Source organism: Sinocyclocheilus grahami, unplaced genomic scaffold, assembly GCF_001515645.1.
Source record: "Sinocyclocheilus grahami isolate Dianchi unplaced genomic scaffold, SAMN03320097.WGS_v1.1 scaffold405.1, whole genome shotgun sequence".
In the NCBI taxonomy this organism is placed as follows: domain Eukaryota; kingdom Metazoa; phylum Chordata; class Actinopteri; order Cypriniformes; family Cyprinidae; genus Sinocyclocheilus; species Sinocyclocheilus grahami.
The window spans coordinates 886,864-905,535 of NW_015505584.1; the positions used below are offsets into that span (position 1 = coordinate 886,864).

At 37.4% G+C, this 18,672-nt stretch overlaps 2 protein-coding genes across 3 annotated transcripts in view; both read left to right on the forward strand.

Moving 5' to 3' along the window:
- LOC107550667 (interferon-induced protein 44-like) overlaps positions 1–2,319 on the forward strand; it is a 6,351-nt gene extending 4,032 nt beyond the window's left edge. The window contains exons 7-8 of the mRNA XM_016232004.1: positions 922–1,022; positions 1,981–2,319. Of these exons, the coding sequence (XP_016087490.1) occupies positions 922–1,022; positions 1,981–2,148 (269 nt within the window). The 3' untranslated portion in view covers positions 2,149–2,319. The remainder of the gene's footprint in view (positions 1–921; positions 1,023–1,980) is intronic.
- Positions 2,320–2,458: 139 nt separating this feature from the next.
- Positions 2,459–15,635, forward strand: LOC107550684 (aminoacylase-1A-like). Of its 2 annotated transcripts, none has more exons than XM_016232027.1 (14): positions 2,459–2,637; positions 5,883–5,947; positions 6,055–6,159; positions 6,235–6,329; positions 6,735–6,811; positions 11,725–11,814; positions 12,099–12,155; positions 12,242–12,315; positions 12,959–13,005; positions 13,086–13,230; positions 13,372–13,440; positions 14,284–14,363; positions 14,455–14,515; positions 14,836–15,635. In XM_016232027.1, exons 1-14 carry the CDS (start codon positions 2,508–2,510, stop codon positions 14,998–15,000), a joined length of 1,260 nt encoding a protein of 419 aa, XP_016087513.1. In that variant the 5' UTR covers positions 2,459–2,507; the 3' UTR covers positions 15,001–15,635. The 2 variants fall into 2 exon arrangements, with proteins under 2 accessions (XP_016087513.1, XP_016087512.1); XM_016232026.1 differs by having other exon boundaries at positions 12,956–13,005; positions 14,836–15,634.
- The last annotated feature ends 3,037 nt before the right edge of the window (positions 15,636–18,672 follow it).

An 18,672-nucleotide genomic window follows, 5' to 3' on the forward strand; every position in this document is an offset into this window, starting at 1 on the left:
TTTAAAAAAAAAAGAAGTCCACAGATAGATTATTTATAATAAACACTACAGTATTCCATTAAAAAATAAGAATTTTCCATTTTGATTTCATGGTGACTTTAAAGTGGCAGACGACAAAACTGCAGCTCGCGTTTATAATAAACACAGTAGCTATGTTTCCATCCAAAGATGCGAATTTAACTTATGCGCAAAACTGGAATATCGCATAAAACATTTGCGAATAAAGCACCGTTTCCATCCAACGAGTCAAAGAGATCAAAATCGTCACTTCCTGATAAACTGGCACTAAATATCTCTACGAAAACTAGGAGAAGCCACTGAATATAATAATTTTTATATATAATAAATGACTTGCGCTTCAGAGAGAGCAGACGTAACACAATAAATGCGGTCATTGCTTTTAGAGGTGGATGCCTTCTGTTTGGGAACGCAGTCATGTAAGACAGTAAATTATACAGACGACAGACTTTGCTCAGGCATTTCAGAACGACCAAAACAACATATAGATGCTGTGAACGAGATCGGTCCACTGGTTAGTCAATTTATCCCATCTCGATGCGCAAAGTCACATGACTTTTTCGATGCGTATGGTGGAATTTTTTCGGCAAATGTGTTTCCATCGTATTTTATGCGCATTTTTTCTTATCAGATAAAACTTTATCCTACTCAATTATACGCATACGTTTTTTATTCGCATTTTTTGAATTTATGCTCATCTTGACGTTTCCATCTAGCGGTTTTTTATGCGATAATCCAAAATGCGCATAAAATGGATGGAAACATAGCTAATGTTATCGTCTGTTAGTGTGGGCGCTAATATCTTTATCGTTATTGTTTTTGGTGTGAACGAGTCTTCAATGCTTCACTTAATAATATTTAGCCATGTTTCATGTATATTTAATCTAATTTTCTGGATTGCAGGTGTACACCAGGTGGCGTTACTGACCCATGTGGACCAGGTGTGTACCGCGACCAGAAGTGACATCACCAAGGTTTACAAGAGCCAGGCTGTTCAGCAGGCGGTATGTCATGCTTGATGCTTCGCCATTAGGGATGGGCGATACCACTTATTTTGTTTTCGATACGATACCGATATTTTTCAAGGCAGTATCGTTGATAGCGATAGCGATTCGATACTTCTGAACTAAACTTTTAAATTATGAAATTTATTAAATTATTAAATTACTAAGAGTAAAATGGGTAATGATAAGCACTTAACTTTGTTTAAAACACATTTTTTTACACTCAATACGCCTTAATTGTAACTTATTAGGTTATATTTTTGTTTACACATGGTTCAAATGTGTTTTTGTTTACACATGATTCAAATCTATAAATACTACAGTAAAGTAACTACGGTCACTTTAGTAAAACCATGGTTAATTTTGCAAGGGGCTGCCAGTGACCGGCTGTTGCATGCATAAAATGCAACCTTTTTATTCTATTAACATTACAGAATAGAACATGATCAATATTATCTTTCAACGTTCAATTTAAATAACTGTAATTGCACAAACTATGTAGGCTACAATTTCAGTTTGTTTACTGTGAAATAACTCTGTCCTTCTGTCCTCTGATAAGCATTGTTCTTGGCTGCCGTTCTCAAAAGCATCAATGGTTTCTTATGACACTTTTGGGAAACGCAGCCCTGTTTGAATGCACCGTCAGAAGTGAGTGAACGCTCTCTGTGATGGATTGGTTCTGTCTTGCAACATTTGTGTGTGTTCAGATGAGCAGGAAAATAGTTGTATCCTACACAATCACTCGCTAACAAAGGTTATTCGTCTGATTCAATGCATATTGTACACATTATTATTTTTTTGTTAAATAAACAATATCACTGGTAAATAAAACACACCTTAGTATCGATATTTGTTGTTTGAGTATCGATACTTCGGATCGATACGCCCATCCCTATTTGCCATGTTGTGCTGTCTGCCTTGAGCATCACGTGATTCATTCTCTTACTGATCTGTCTAGATGGTGAAGGCCGGAGAGCTGCTGGGTATGGCCACATCCTACATAGTCCCGGTGAAGAACTACTGCTCAGAGCTGGATCTGGATGAAAACACTGATATTCTCCTGCTCAACGCCGTTGATCATATCTTACAATATGTGAATCTGTACTTTCAAGACAACAGCGATTAAAGCATTACAGTAAGAATTTGACAGATGCCCCAAAAAGGAGTTCATCCCAGTTTTGTCCCATTGAAATGTTGATGCCAAAGCTTGTCATTTTTTGCTAAAATATTGTAGTGATTTGAATTTTTATAAAACAGATTTGACTTTTTATAACAGTATTTGTGATGTTGAACTCTCACCGTGAATTATCACTGAGGTTTGACTAAAGCTTTGCTTTTAATAAAGTTTGCCATGTCTTTTTGATTTTGAGGTGAAATATGATTTGAACGTTCAAGATCCACATGTATGTGCGTGTGTGTGTGTGTAAGAGAGAGTGTGTATTAGTTAATAATAAACTGTCTGGTCCCGCAGGACAGTGGACCGGTATGTTGCCTGATAAAGATGGACCGAGCGGAGGCGGAGGAGTCCAGGACGGCCCCGGGACAGAAGACCCTTCAGTGACCCTGTTCAGAGAATACCTGCGGCTGAAGACCGTCCACCCGGAGCCCGACTACGGTACCTGAGACCCTCTTACCCTGTCCTGCAGTAAATGGGGTATTCCATAGTGTTTCACAGTCTAGGTTTAGGTTTACTACTCCAGTTAACCTTTGACCAGGAATACGTGTTAACCCCTAAAACATCTAGAAATGTTGTCTAGGTAGGCAGCTTGCTAGTTTTAAGACTGATTTGCTCTGAAAGGTGTTGTAATGCATTAACAGTGACATCCATCCAAAGTCCATTAGTTGACCTTTGACCTCTGTCTCAAAGTGATGATTAATTAATACAGTAAACTAGCAGTAATCACTGATTTTATTTTATTAATTTTTTTACAGTTGAGGTTCAATTTATGCAAAAATACAGAGAAGTATTAAAGGCAGAGATCACCCAAAAATAAAAAATGCATCATTTACTCACCCTTTATAATGTTTACGACCCAGTTTGATTAAGATGTTATAAAGATACTTTGTCACTTTGTTTTGTCAAGTTGCTGGAATTCTTTGCTCATGTCGTTCCAAACCTGTATGACTTTCTTTTAATTCTGTTGAACACAAAAGAAGATATTTTGAACAATATTGGTAGCCCGAGGGTTTTAGTAAGAACTTAAACTCACTGTGATAATTCTCAAAACTTTTGTGTTCCATAGAAGAAAGAAAGTCATAAAGGTTTGGAACAACATGAGCTATGAATTCCAGCATTTTGGCAGAAATATGAAGTATCTTTGTAACATCTTAATCAAACTGGGTCTGAGTTCACACTGGGAGCTTAGGATCAGCTATTTAGTTTGGTTTCCGTTTGGCTGCAGCATTTATTTTTAATGCAGAACTAGTAGTTTGCATGTTTTCCTTTAAGTAAACAGTCACATAATATGATATTTTATATATATATATACAATAAGCAGCTTTTATAAACATGTTGAATATTTTGTAATGTCATGCGAGTTGACAATCTTTTAACATTTTTTTTTTCTGTCAATCGTAATAAATTGAATTTTCACTGAAATATGATACATAAAAATCATGAAATAAAATATTTTGTACATTTACATATATAAATAATATTTAGCGCCTATGTCCAAAATAAGGGACAAAAAATGCTAATACAATAGACTGAAAAAAATCTATAAATTTTACATGTATATGAATTGATATTTTGGTAACACTATTTTAAGGTGACATAGTTACACGTTACATGTACTTACTATTAGTAATAACAGTAAATTATGCATAATTAACCCTAAACTAAACCATAACTTACCATAACTCCTACAGTAACTACATGTAATTATTATTGTAGTAATTAGTATTACTCAGTAGCTTACTTAATTGTGTAATTACTAGGGATGCACCGATACCACTTTTTCCAATACTCGCCCAATACCGATACTTTTATTTTTTTGTACTTGCCGATACCGAGTACCGATACCGATATTTTTATTGCATTTGTAAATGTTTTAAATATTGGGTACAGAAACCAAAAGAGTATGTATAATGTTAGTTGGTTAACTTCATTTATCAAATAGATACCTTCAACATTTCTCACATCACAGTTTATTTGCTATAGTTCAGAAAATGGTAATAAAATATGACAAAAATTTAGAGTTTAACTGTGTCAGAAAAAATTAATCTTGATAATGTTATATAACTTTGATAGAAAGGTATGTAATGGATTACAATCAACCAAAATAATTCAGACAGCTGTTAGTATGACAGTATTTACACAACTATCAATACGTAGTCGGGTGACCTTTAGCCTTAATGACAGTCTGTAGTCTCCTGGGCATGCTGTCACCCAGCTTCATGCAAACCTCAACTTCAGTTTATTCACAGACTCGGTCTGAATAATTTTTAGACCCAAATTTGTATCAGGTTTTACTGGTTTGTTCTGTTGTCGGTGTTTCTTTGTCTGAATATGGAGCTTATCACATGCTGTGTGGTATCGGCGTTTGGTATCGGGGCATTTTAACGAGTACAGGAGACCAGTATCGGGCCCGATACCGATATTGGTATCGGTGCATCCCTAGTAATTACACTGTAACAACATCACCATAAAATAAAGTGTAACAGATGTTTATGTTAATTTATTTTTTTAAGTGGGCGAAGATAAAATTCTTTGTCATTGTATTATCTTTGTTATTAAAAAATAAGAACAAAGATACAGGTAATATACACATAAAACAATCAGTGCTTTATTTTTCAGGTACAGCAGGTGTATTTAGCAGTAGCATTCAAGAAATTGAATGAACAAATATTTTTTTTAAAAAAGAGAAAAGTAGCATTTTTGTTAAATGTGAGCCAAAATCATCACAATTAAAAGAACCAAAGACTTAAACTACTTCAGTCTGTGTGCACTTAATTTAATACACGAGTTTCACAATTTGAGTTGAATTACTGAAATAAATGAACTTTTCCACGACATTCTAATTTATTGAGATGGACCTGTATATAGTATTTATAGAGTTTTAGCTTTTAGTTTTAATTACTTTTTCTTATTTGTAAGTTGCTTTGGATAAAAGCGTCTGCTAAATGACTAAAAGTAAAAGTAAATATACAGGCACACATCCGTTTTCTCTCAACTGTTTACTTTCAAAATGTGATGTGAATGCATGTGGCGTTGTACAGTATATTGAGACAGAGGAGCCAGAACTGCATCTAATAGAATGTGTGCTGTAGTACTACGATATTTCTTCAAAAGCATATCGTGGAGACATTTTAATCACCCACGATCAAAAACCGTCACTTCGCACACCCCTACAGCCACTGCAGATATTTAGTTTTTACATGGAGTTAATGTGCAACGCTTAACCCTTGTGCATCCTTATGGACATTTTAGTCCTTTTTTTGGTAATTTTATTAATGCCAACAGCATAAGTTTTGGAACGAATGTATATTTTTATTAGAATTTTAATGTCACACTCATTTACTTTAATAAATCAATTTTACACTAGGTACACAAAATAGTTACACTCAGGACCTTAAGTACAAAAATGTCCCTGTAGTTTTTAATCCCAGGACCATTTAACTATAAAATAATGCAGTCTTTGATAATAGGCTTTCATTCTGTTGGCAAGGCCTCAAAATTAAAATATTTACTTTTTTTTACACCAGATGGTGCCATTTTCTCGGGTTTGGCCTATAAAGCAGATACTCACTTTCTTCCTGTTTTCTGCAACCTTTGGTTATCACAAATTTTAAAAAGTTGATGACTATCATGTGTGGGATCAGTAAAGTAAATCTGCCACTGTGTTCATCACTCACTGTCAGATGCTGCTATAAGATTCATGGAGCGGATAGCAGAGGAGCTGGGTTTACCCATGAAGAAAGTGGAGGTAATGATTTACCACGTGAGAGGAGTCTTTAAACATCTAATCATGTTCTTCATCATGCACATCCATGTTAATATAGCCTCACAGCACGTCCTAATTCTGTCCCTCAGGTGTGTCCCGGGCGGGTCGTTGCAGTCATCACGTGGGTCGGCAGCAGGCCGGAGCTGAAGTCTGTGGTGCTGAACTCACACACTGATGTGGTCCCGGTTTATGAGGTACTGCTGTAACACGCCAATCACGTACAGATCACACCGCATGGTTCAGGATCTCACTATATCAATCTGCATCAGGGACACTGGAAATATGATCCCTTTGCTGCTGTTAAAGATGCGGATGGCAACATCTACGGCAGAGGATCTCAGGATATGAAATGTGTCACGATACAGTGAGTTTAAAACTCTACAAACTAAAAATTTTGTTCAAACCTTTGGCCAGTGTTTTGTAGTATTACTGAGGGTCTACTATAGTTATAGTTTATATTTTTACACATTTTGGTTGAAATCATGAACATTTCGAGACTGACTAAGAACAGTCTGTAAGTGCAAGTCAGTAGTAGTTTTAGTTACAGCCGATCAATCTGATAAGATGGAGCCTACTGTCAGAATGTCTGTGCCGAATTCTGTGAATTTGTAACTTGAAATCTTTTGGACTGTTATAGTCAGATATTTTTGATCATCAGCTATAGCTTGGTTAGGCACCAACAAGCACACTAAGTGAGGAAAGAATAATAATTTATCTAAACAGGATATGAAGTTTGTTTGTGTATTGTATAAGTTTTGATTCTCTGCAGGTACATTGAAGCCATTCGCAGACTAAAGGCTGCTGGGAAAAGATTTTCTCGCACTATCCATTTAACATTTGTCCCAGGTCAGACCTCACCAGCATGTCACATTAGTAATATTTCAAGGGCAAAAATAGTCCATTGTCTGTTACTAATTGTCTAGTTTCAAACCAAGCAGCTTTCTGTAGGTCAGCTTGAACCTGTTGTGAAATCTGCATGAGGAAATATCTTACACTCGCGCAGAATTCCTGATCATGTGAATTCCTGTTCAAATGACTGGATTTTGCCCAAATGAAAATTTTTAGAACAGTAAATGTGATCTCACATTTATTAACAGAAGATACCATATTTAATTAAAAATATAAATGAAAGTCTACAAGAAAACAAGTCAAGTGAAAACAAGTGACTAGATTCATGAAACACAAGCAGTACTTTCTGTGCAAACTGATTGTCGAACCGATCGTTATCCTCAGAACCATTCTGACTAGGGATGTTCATTTTAACCAGTTAACCGACCGTAAGAATTTTGACCGATTAATACAATCAGTTAAACGGTTTAAAAAGTCATTTAATTATTCATTTTTTCAGTAATTTATTAAATGTTTAAAAAGGTTTGCTGCATGGTTAAAATACGCTACGTGTATAAAAAAATTGTTTTTTAGGGGGGAAAAATAAGTAGTATTTTTTTATTTCATTCAGAAATAGGCCTAATGCCGACGCGAAATGTTTACAGGCATTATATTAAACACTGTAAACATAGCTAGGCTATTTTAGTTCCCCTCACTCCACAACAAATACTTTCAATTAACAGTATTTAGAAAAGAACAAGAATTAAAAATATTAGAAACTATAGCAATATAAACAACAAGCCAAAACAAATTAATTTAGGCTAAAACGAAACTGAAACCAACGTTGGGTCTCTCATTCCACACAAAATCAAATGTTTCCGTATTCGCAATGTATTTTAATGGCAAATTATTATTTATTATGTACTTCACTGGCGTTCCAATATCCACTTAAAACAAAATGTTTCGCATAACATCGCAGCGGTACGGTGATAACACTTAACGGCACAGATTTTACTACATATCTTTTACTACATATTTTTTTACTAAATAGTTTTTTCCATATGTTTGACTGACTGTATTTTATTATGATAATGAACAGGCTGCATTGTCAAGGTAGCAATGCATGCAGCGCCGGCGCAATCACTTGAGTTTTTTCCTTCTAACAGTGGAAGAAACTACTCCTTTTAGTCATAAAGATAATCAGAATTGTAAAAGGTTTACCTTTATTTGTGTACATTCACAATAAAAACAAATCTTTGTGCTTTTGTAAAATAAGCCTAAAGAAAAATAGAATGCCGCTTTCTGCCGTCTGGTTTCCTTTCACGCAGCGCAACAATGAACCGAAACTCTGCATATAGGCTACTTGTTACAGTTTTTCTTTCATTTTCATAGTTTATTATTTAAGTAAAAATATGTTTCTCGTATAGGCCTATTTATTCGTTATGTAGGCTACCGCTCGCAGAAGCACTGCAGGTGCGTATATGATGACCACGTGAATGTTCTGTTGTTTGCTGTATTTTGTGCATATAAAATTAATCCCCGGGAAACAAATGTTAGTATTTTTAACGGGTCAAAGACACTTATCCTTTCTAATTTAATTAAATTCTAATTTAAAATAATCTTGTCGGTTAACGGTTAATAATCGGTTAACGAGCGTCGGTTGTCGGTTAGGAAAAATAACCGAAATGAACATCCCTAATTCTTACATTCTTACAGAGATTGTTGCATTGAATTTAAATCGTAATTTAATTTTACAAACACAAGCAGAACAAATTTGCGTTAATTGTTTGTAAATAAATAATTATGCATACTGTCATTGAAAATTTTAAAGGGGTCATATGATGTTGCTAAAAAGAACATTATTTTGTGTATTTGGTGTAATGAAATGTTAATGTGGTTTAAGGTTAAAAAAACACATTATTTTCCACATACTGTACATTATTGTTTCTCCTCTATGCCCCGCCTTTCTGAAACACGTTGATTTTTACAAAGCTCATCGGTCTGAAAAGCGAGGTGTGCTCTGATTGGCCAGCTATCCAGTGCGTTGTGATTGGCCGAATTCCTCAAGTGTGTGACGGAAATGTTACGCCCCTCACCATACTGTGATGCCGTGTCCCGGCGCGATGAGACAAAAACATTAAAACCGAGGCATTTGTTGCATCCAGTGGGGACATAATTGTCTTTTTTTTAAATGTCTTTTTACGTGTTGCATCGCGCCGTGTAAACATAAAACCATGTCTGCATTTGTGATCGGAGAAATGACAAACAAGCGCTACTCTACACTGCTCAAAACTCACGTTTGAATCATCAGTGGCAAATTCTTTAAATATAAAAACGTACTTACAGTCTGTGAGTCAGAACAGCCGGCATTGTAGTCTACTCTCCCAGGATCAGGAAACAGTCCTCTATAAAATGTGCTGCACACATCTGAATATTTGGGTTGAAGTGTTTTGGAACAGTGTTGTAAATACAACTTAACCACTGATTTCTAGTCGTGTCCTCTTTTGGAAGACCAAACAGTAGTTTCGCTTTCACAACGAAACACACAGTGTCTCCACGACATGGTGGCGGCAACAATAAAGGTACGCCTTCTTTCTTTGCGTGAACATTTGGGCGGTGTTATGCAAATCTTCCCACATCGTGATGTAGATATGTGGGGGTGTGTTAGAACGAGCAGTTTTAGGTAGGTGTGGTTGACTTAACTTTTATAAAGAATATCTCTTTGGGTTTGAGACTTAAGTCTTTGCAACTTTAGGGAATCTTATCTATTCACAAACAGCTTGTAACACTCCAAAGAGAAAGGAAACTTGAAATCGCATCATATGACCCCTTTAATCAGTACGATTTTGACTGCCCTTATAATCAACATAGTCAAAATTGACCCTGAATTTTAGTTAACTTTAATATAAGATCCTGGTCTTATTGTGAAAGAATCATCAATGCATAACATTAAAAATACTTTTGTGGAAGTAAATTGTGTTTTTGAATGATGTTTCACATGATTTTGTGTAATGACTAATTTTCACAATCATGTTTTCCTTGTATACTAGAGTTTTTAGTGTGTATGATGTATGTAATACCAGTTTTTCACTGGCTGATGGACACCAAGATACACAACAACACAACTTATCTCTAGACTGTACAGTGGGTACGGAAAGTATTCAGACCCCCTTAAATTTTTCACTCTTTGTTATATTGCAGCCATTTGCTAAAATCATTTGTAAAAAAAAATGTCCTCATTAATGTACACACAGCACCCCATATTGACAGAAAAACACAGAATTGTTGACATTTTTGCAGATTTATTAAAAAAGAAATACTGAAATATCACATGGTCCTAAGTATTCAGACCCTTTGCTCAGTATTTAGTAGAAGCACCCTTTTGATCTAATACAGCCATGAGTCTTTTTGGGAAAGATGCAACAAGTTTTTCACACCTGGATTTGGGGATCCTCTGCCATTCCTCCTTGCAGATCCTCTCCAGTTCTGTCAGGTTGGATGGTAAACGTTGGTGGACAGCCATTTTTAGGTCTCTCCAGAGATGCTCAATTGTGTTTAAGTCAGGGCTCTGGCTGGGCCATTCAAGAACAGTCACAGAGTTGTTGTGAAGCCACTCCTTCGTTATTTTAGCTGTGTGCTTAGGGTCATTGTCTTGTTGGAAGGTAAACCTTCGGCCCAGTCTGAGGTCCTGAGCACTCTGGAGAAGGTTTTCGTCCAGGATATCCCTGTGCTTGGCCGCATTCATCTTTCCCTCGATTGCAACCAGTTGTCCTGTCCCTGCAGCTGAAAAACACCCCCCCAGCATGATGCTGCCACCACCATGCTTTACTGTTGGGACTGTATTGGACAGGTGATGAGCAGTGCCTGGTTTTCTCCACACATACCGCTTAGAATTAAGGCCAAAAAGTTCTCATCAGACCAGAGAATCTTATTTCTCACCATCTTGGAGTCCTTCAGGTGTTTTTTTAGCAAACTCCATGCGGGCTTTCATGTGTCTTGCACTGAGGAGCGGCTTCCGTCGGGCCACTCTGCCCTAAAGCCCCGACTGGTGGAGGGCTGCAGTGATGGTTGGGTTTCTACAACTTTCTCCCATCTCCCGCCTGCATCTCTGGCGCTCAGCCACAGTGATCTTTGGGTTCTTCTTTACCTCTCTCACCAAGGCTCTTCTCCCCCGATAGCTCAGTTTGGCCGGACGGCCAGCTCTAGGAAGGGTTCTGGTCGTCCCAAACGTCTTCCATTTAAGGATTATAGAGGCCAGTGTGCTCTTAGGAACCTTAAGTGCAGCAGAATTTTTTTTTGTAACCTTGGCCAGATCTGTGCCTTGCCACAATTCTGTCTCTGAGCTCTTCAGGAAGTTCCTTTGACCTCATGATTCTCATTTGCTCTGACATGCACTGTGAGCTGTAAGGTCTTATATAGACAGGTGTGTGGCTTTCCTAATCAAGTCCAATCAGTATAATCAAACACAGCTGGACTCAAATGAAGGTGTAGAACCATCTCAAGGATGATCAGAAGAAATGGACAGCACCTGAGTTAAATATATGAGTGTCACAGCAAAGGGTCTGTGTACTTAGGACCATGTGATATTTAAGTTTTTCTTTTTTAATAAATCTGCAAAAATGTCAACAATTCTGTGTTTTTCTGTCAATATGGGGTGCTGTGTGTACATTGAGGAAAAAAAAATAACTTAAATGATTTTAGCAAATGGCTGCAATATAACAAAGAGTGAAAAATTTAAGGGGGTCTGAATACTTTCTGTACCCACTGTACACCCAAAAAAATAAAATTTTTCTGTACACCTCATTTTCATTTGCGTCAAATTAAACATGGCGTGACAAAGATCCATTGGTGCTTTTGTATCTGTTATAACCAGTGCTGCAATAAAAGCCACTTTGCCTACAAATGTATGGTGTTTTTTATTTTTTTGACAGATGAGGAGGTCGGTGGTCACAAAGGAATGGAGACGTTTGTGAAGCTTCCTGAATTTCACAAGCTGAACATTGGTTTTGCTCTTGATGAAGGTAATCAAACCTGTAGATTCAGGCTTCTATTTGTTGTAGTAGTCTTAGCATGCTCGGGTTTTCTCAAAAATGCAGACTTGATTTTAACAGGCAGTGAGGGGTAAATTTATTAAACGATTAGACCGCTTTAGTACCATTCTGAATTGAAAGACATGAACTGCACTCAGAACAGTGCAGATAAAGCTCTACAGTACCAGTTTGTGCAGTTCAAGCTGCATAAAATTCAGTGTTTAAGCATGGATGCACCAACATTAACAAGACTTGCCTGTATTATTTGTTCACAGGTTTGGCAAACCCAACCAATGCCTATACTGTCTTCTACGGAGAGAGGAACCCCTGGTGTGAGTGTGACATATGCCAGCAGTCACATTTACTGAGTGTGTGTGTGTGTGTGAGAGAGTTAATATGCATGTGCTCTGTCCTGCAGGGATCACAGTTCGCTGTCCAGGAAGTCCAGGCCATGGTTCCAGGTTTGTGGAGAACACAGCAGCAGAGAAACTAGTGAGTGTGTTCAGAAAGTAATGTGACCAAACACACTGCAATCTGAAGTAGGCAGATGATGTCAAGTGTAATTTTCTGTCTTCAAAGAAAAATAATTGATCTCTCTTAGATTTTCTTTTATCATTTAATGATAATAATAATAATAGAATAAATTAATTTGATAAATAAAAACAGTAAAAACTTTTCAAATAAATGCTGTCCTTTTGAACTTTCTATTCATTAAAGAATTATAAAAAAGTATCAGTTTCCACAATAATGTGAAGCAGCACAACTGTTTTCAACCTTGATAATAATCAGAAGTGTTTCTTGAACAGCAGATCAGCATATTAGTATAATTTCTGAAAAATCATGCTTAAAATAAGCAACATCAACTCTTATTTGTGGGGGTGCAGCATACAGATGTCAAACTATTTGAAACAAAATGTCAAACTTTTTGAACATGTATAATAGTTGTCCATACAGTTTTCATGTTCATGCTCATAATAAATGACAAACTACATAAAGTATTTGTACTATTAAAAAAACCAATGAAGGCAAAAAGGTGTTTAAAATTGAAAGAAACTTAAAATCATGGTTTATTTTATCCTGAAGTCTATATTTTATCATGTTTCTGATGCGTCTGTGTCTGCTGTGTCCACAGCAGCGAGTTATAAACTCCTTCCTGGAGTTCAGAGAGAAAGAGAAACACCGGTGAGCTTCATTCTGTTCTCCAAACGGCTGCTTACAGGAGATCTGTTAAACGTGAAAATACACCTGTGTGTGATTTCCAGGCTGAACATCAGTGAGTGTTTTACTCTGGGTGATGTCACCACTGTTAACATGACCATGGTGAAAGGGGGCATGGCTTACAACGTGGTTCCAGCAGAAATGGATGTCAGCTTTGACTTGAGAATCCCGCCCACCGTCAACCTGCAGGTGTGTATCTGGACCATTACACGGGGAACGGCTGTATGATCCCATCATGAGTTCAGTTACACTCCCCTCCCTATTATTAAATTATTTGTCTTGAACTGATTCTTTCGCCATGTGTCACTACCAGTTCTGTTCATTTTACAGGAGTTTGAAGAGAAGATAAAAGCCTGGTGTAAAGAAGCTGGTGAGGACGTGACATATGATTTTGCACAGGTCAGATTTATTTTTACACACCAAACACAGTTCCAGCTGGCCTCATCTCACGTCTGGTTATTTCAGTTGTCTGCCAGGAGACTATAGCCACGTACACACTGTAAGGTTTCTGGAGTGACAACTGCATTAAATACGGGAGTGAATCCCCTAAATTATCGTCAGAACTAGCTCTCGAAACTGCGATGATTGACACTGTGCTAACCATAGCATTTGGCATATTGCATCTTTGATCTCACTAGTTTTAACCAAAGTATTATTACGGTGACCAAAGACTCTTTATGTTCGTCGATTTTAACTAAACCACCATCGACAGAGCCGTCATGTTTTGTTTACGTTTACGTTTACGTTTGGAAGTCTGCTTCGCAGCATGCACTCTTGAAGGGTTGCCATGTCTGCTTATTTTAAGCAACTCTCATTAAGCATCTTTGGGCTTTGTTTTTAAAGTATTCCAGTTTATTGAGTTTGCAGGTTATGCAGGTCGCTATATTTTGCTTTGTGGCTTATTTCCAAGACAACACCTTTGGATTTGAGTTCATTATAAATTATGGGCTTGTTCCTATTGTTTTTTTTAAAGGTATGGCAACACTAATGAGTCAGAACGTACCCTTTGATTTCTTGCACCTCACATACAGAAAGACACGACTGCATTTAAATACTTCATTAACAACTAGTTCGGTTCTGTACACACTGCGTAGAATGCGGTTGTCACTACCTGCAATTTTCGGGAGTCAGTTTGGTTGCAGAATGCAGTTGTCACTCCTGTAAATTACTGAACTGTGTGTGAACAAGCACAAGAGACTCATGATTTGGTTTTAAATCTGTAGCTTTTTTTCTGCTCTACAGAAACACATGGACCAGAATTTTACATGCACAGAGGAGAGCGACCCCTGGTGGCACGCGTTTAGCTCTACCTGCAAAGCCATGTGAGGGAAAAGTAGTTTGTTGTAAAGATTTGTGAGCCCTTGGTTTTAGTTGCACATATGAAGACATGTGCCTCTATCCATCTCATGACAGGAACATGACTGTGAAAAAGGAAATCTTCCCTGCTGCCACAGACAGCCGCTTCATCAGGGAAGTAAGTCAGTTTCACTTCTATCTGCAGAAACAAACAACCTGATGCATCATCTAAAATAAACCTGAACTACTTATAATGTAATTTATTTCTGTGATGCGCAGCTGTATTTTCAGCATCATTACTCCAGTCTTCAGTGTCACATGATCTTCAGAAATCATTCTAATATGCTGATTTGCTGCTCAAGAAACATTTCTGATTCATACATGTTAAATGTGTTGATATTTACTGAAACCTAAACTAGTGTATTTCATTAATTTGGTGTCTTATACCCCTCCATAGATGAGTTCCTATTAATATTATTGTGAATTGTGTTTTTGTAGGAGGGTCTTCCTGCCATTGGTTTCTCTCCGATGAATCTCACTCCCATCCTGCTTCACGATCATAATGAGTACCTGAATGAGCAGGTGTTCCTGCGGGGCATCCAGGTGTACGAGCGTCTGGTCCCGGCTCTGGCCAGCGTGCCGCCTCTGAGTGGAGAAGAGTAGAGGAACACACTCCTCTCCTGCTTGAATCTCTCACAGCTGCTTCTGCTCCTCGCAGTTCTGAGTACGGTGCTGATTTCCGCACATATCAACAAATGTATCTGCCATAACACCAAAGATGGGCTGATCCCATATAATGAAGGTCACCGTTTATGTTCGCTTTAATTGACTCAGGAGCTGCTTTCTTTCAATAACGTCTTAGATATGCTTTTAAGTCTTATTTGTCAGCTGATATCCACAATTAGGAGCTGATATAAACTGTTGTTTTAATTGATAAAGTGTAAATTTAACACACTTGAATTAGGCAGTTTGTATCTCATATATGAAAAAAGAAAATTATTTCAGAGACTCAAACTGTATAGCTCTGCTTGCTATAGATGCGTTATATTTTTTTAATACAAATGATTTTGATGCAAACATGTTGTTACATAAACTGAAAATGTGTATGGGTCATTGATTACTATGAGACTATATTACTGCACAAAAACTCCCAATGAGTCACATTTCATCATTTCATGTTTTTTGATTTTTGAAGTTAACTCAAACTTTTTCTTCTTTTTTTTGTAGTTGATTGGTTCTACTTTGCCCTCCTGATTAAAAAAAAGGTAGCACATATCAAAGCTATCTGAAGTTTATTATTATTATTATACATGGAGACTGACTTCAAATAAAAAATAATGTAGCTTAAAAAGTTTAATTTAAGGTGATGTGTTTTTCCCCACTTATGATAGATAGATAGATAGATAGCTAGATAGATATGCAATCCAGGAAACACAAATAACCTTTTTACACTATGCATAATAAAAAAAAAATACAGCTTGATTGGAAACAGACAATAAAACAGAACAATTAAAATGTTTTTTATGCACAACACATTTCTATGTCGATCTCAACAATGCTCTTCGTAAATAGAGTGTGGTTAAACATGTCCAGTATTTTAGAGTGAATAAAGTGTTTATCTCTCGGTTTATAAAAGTTCCAAAAGTTGAAAAACAATAGATACTAATTTAAGTCTTCTTGGGTCATAGAAGAGCATTGTGTGAACAAACGCAAGTTAAAACAAGTTGAAAGCCGCTAAACGTCCATTTCGAGCTCCTGTAGCAGCGCATTGCACTGTGGTTTTCATGTTGCTCGTAACCATATAAACACAGACGCACAGATGCAGTGACATCACTTGTGGATTTCACATCTTGCATGAAAAGCATCTGCGTCGGACCATCACGAACAATAATGCAGAAGGTGAGCTACTTATTTTACTATTTCACGTTTATCAGCGTCTTTTAAAGCATCATTCTCTAGGTCAATGCATACACTTGTGAAAGTTAATCAGTTTGCACGTGCCCGTGTCTGCTGTAGAAAGCCGTATCTTTGTCGTAGCATCCTTTCAATGGTTAAGAGATTTCACATGACGGGCGTCAGTTACTCCAATGCCTATGAGGGGCCGTACAAGCCATAATTCATTCTGGCACTCTCACACACTTACATTCTCCTTTCACATGCAGTACATATGATTCAGCTTACATGTACACTACTTTTCAACACACACATGTATTCTGACTTTTACACACACACATATATTTAACTCATATATACATATATTATACTCTAACTCATATATACATACAGGTGCATCTCAATAAATTAGAATGTCGTGTGCATTGTTGGGTCTGGTGTCTCTCATCTTCCTCTTGACAATACCCCATAGATTCTCTATGGGGTTCAGGTCAGGTGAGTTTGCAGGCCAATCAAGCACAGTAACACCATGGTCATTGAACCAGCTTTTGGTGCTTTTGGCAGTGTGGGCAGGTACCAAGTCCTGCTGGAAAATGAAATCAGCATCTCCATAAAGCTTGTCAGCAGAAGGAAGCATGAAGAGCTAAAATTTCCTGGTAGATGGCTGCGTTGACTGTGGACTTCAGAAAACATAGTGGACCAAAGTCCTCTTTTCAGATGAAAGTAAATTTTGCATTTAATTTGGAATTAAAGGTCCCAGAGTCTGGAGGAAGAGTGGAGAGGCACAGAAACCATGTTGCTTGAAGTCCAGTGTGAAGTTTCCACAGTCGGTGATGATTTGGGCTGCCATGTCATCTGCTGGTGTTGTCAACAGTCAACGCAGCCAGGAAGAGGATTAAAAAATGTCCATTGTAAAACACAAGCTATAATAAAGACATGAACTGACAATTGAATGAAAGAAATGGGGCATATTTAGTGAACAGGTGATTGCAATTAGGTGAGCATGATGAGTAACCAAGGAAACAGGAATAAACACAGGAAATGGAAACTCAAACTGCGAGTCCTTAATAATATCAAAATAAGAGTTCTGGGACACAAAAGAGCAGAATCAAGTGACATGTTAACTGCAGTCGTAAATGTCAGGATGAATATAATGTCACTGGTGTTTGTGTGAGTATTCATTAGAGATGCACACAGTATTTGACTGGTAAATCATTCAATAGAACATCCATCACTTTATAAAAGAAAACATACATTCAGGGTGTCCGTGGGGTCCTTAAAAAGTCTTAAAATGTCTTAAATAACGTTTTCCTAATAAAAGGCCTTAAAATGTCTTAAATCCAGATTCAATAGGTCTTAAATATTTTTGGTCACATTACCGCTAAATATCTTTTTTAGTCTGATGGACCTAACGACTGTTTACAATCATTGAACAGACCGAAGATTTTTTTTTCTTTTTCCCGCGGAAATACTGTGTAGGGTATCAGACCGAATCAGACAATCTAAGATTTGGTCAAAACATGGTTGAAACATGAGACGAATTCCACAGAGGCCCAAGACAACAGGATGTTCATGAATCAGATCATGGCCCCAAGCCTGAACCAACTAGCAGCAGAAATCATGTCCAAAAGTATACTCTGCAAGAGTGTTAAAACTCGGACCATGTGCAATGATGAGATAACAGTTGATTTATGAATGGGGAGGAGAAATATACAACACCCCGAGCAAACACGACATCTAATTGGTCAAAACACCATTTGGGGTGTGTAAAACAGCCTGGTTTAAATACTCAGGACACCATCTCTCTCGCTCTCGCTCTCGCCCTCTTCCTTCTTGCCTTTTCGGGCCTTGTTGTTTTTCACTTGCTTCTTTAGCAAGTGAAATGCTTCTTTAGCTTTTGAGCGTGCTCTGGCTTACACGCCAGCTCCTCCAAAACCATGAGGAGAAATGCCACCTGGTCTCATCAAACTTCTATTTCTTTACTTTAGTTTATTTTATTTTCCGTTGAGGGCTTCGTGTGTTTCGAGTTAAGTTTGCCTAACGCCGCATCTCCGAAAGAGTGCAGTCTAAAACTTCAACTGCAGACCACAGCTCCGCGTCGCCAGCCAACGCCCAACCACTGGCTTCCCAAGACTGAACCTCCAGCCAATCAGAAAAGCGGGAAACCCCTTTCGGCAACCAGACAAGGAAGGGAACCCAGCACACAGGAAAGCAAGTACCTCCAGATCCTAGCTGAACTGGTGCATTTAATATAAATTTTAACCTCATTGAGCAAACTCAATGCGAGGGTTAATTAAGTGATTGATGGTTGTTCAGATCTATGCAATTGCACATATTGCTGTAAACTTGGGATTTCACATTTTCATTCTCTTAAACTAATTATTTCCTCACTTTCTCTCTTTCTGCAACTTGTGTGTGAATGCGTGTGTTAGATTAGTTTAT

Excerpts from the sequence above, each read along its gene's own strand:
- LOC107550684 (XM_016232026.1), top strand. The coding sequence starts at position 2,508 with ATGTTGCCTGATAAAGATGGACCGAGCGGAGGCGGAGGAGTCCAGGAC. Across the intron at positions 6,160-6,234 it reads ATGTGGTCCCGGTTTATGAG|GGACACTGGAAATATGATCC; the intron begins GTACTGCTGTAA and ends AATCTGCATCAG. Across the intron at positions 13,441-14,283 it reads TGACATATGATTTTGCACAG|AAACACATGGACCAGAATTT; the intron begins GTCAGATTTATT and ends TCTGCTCTACAG.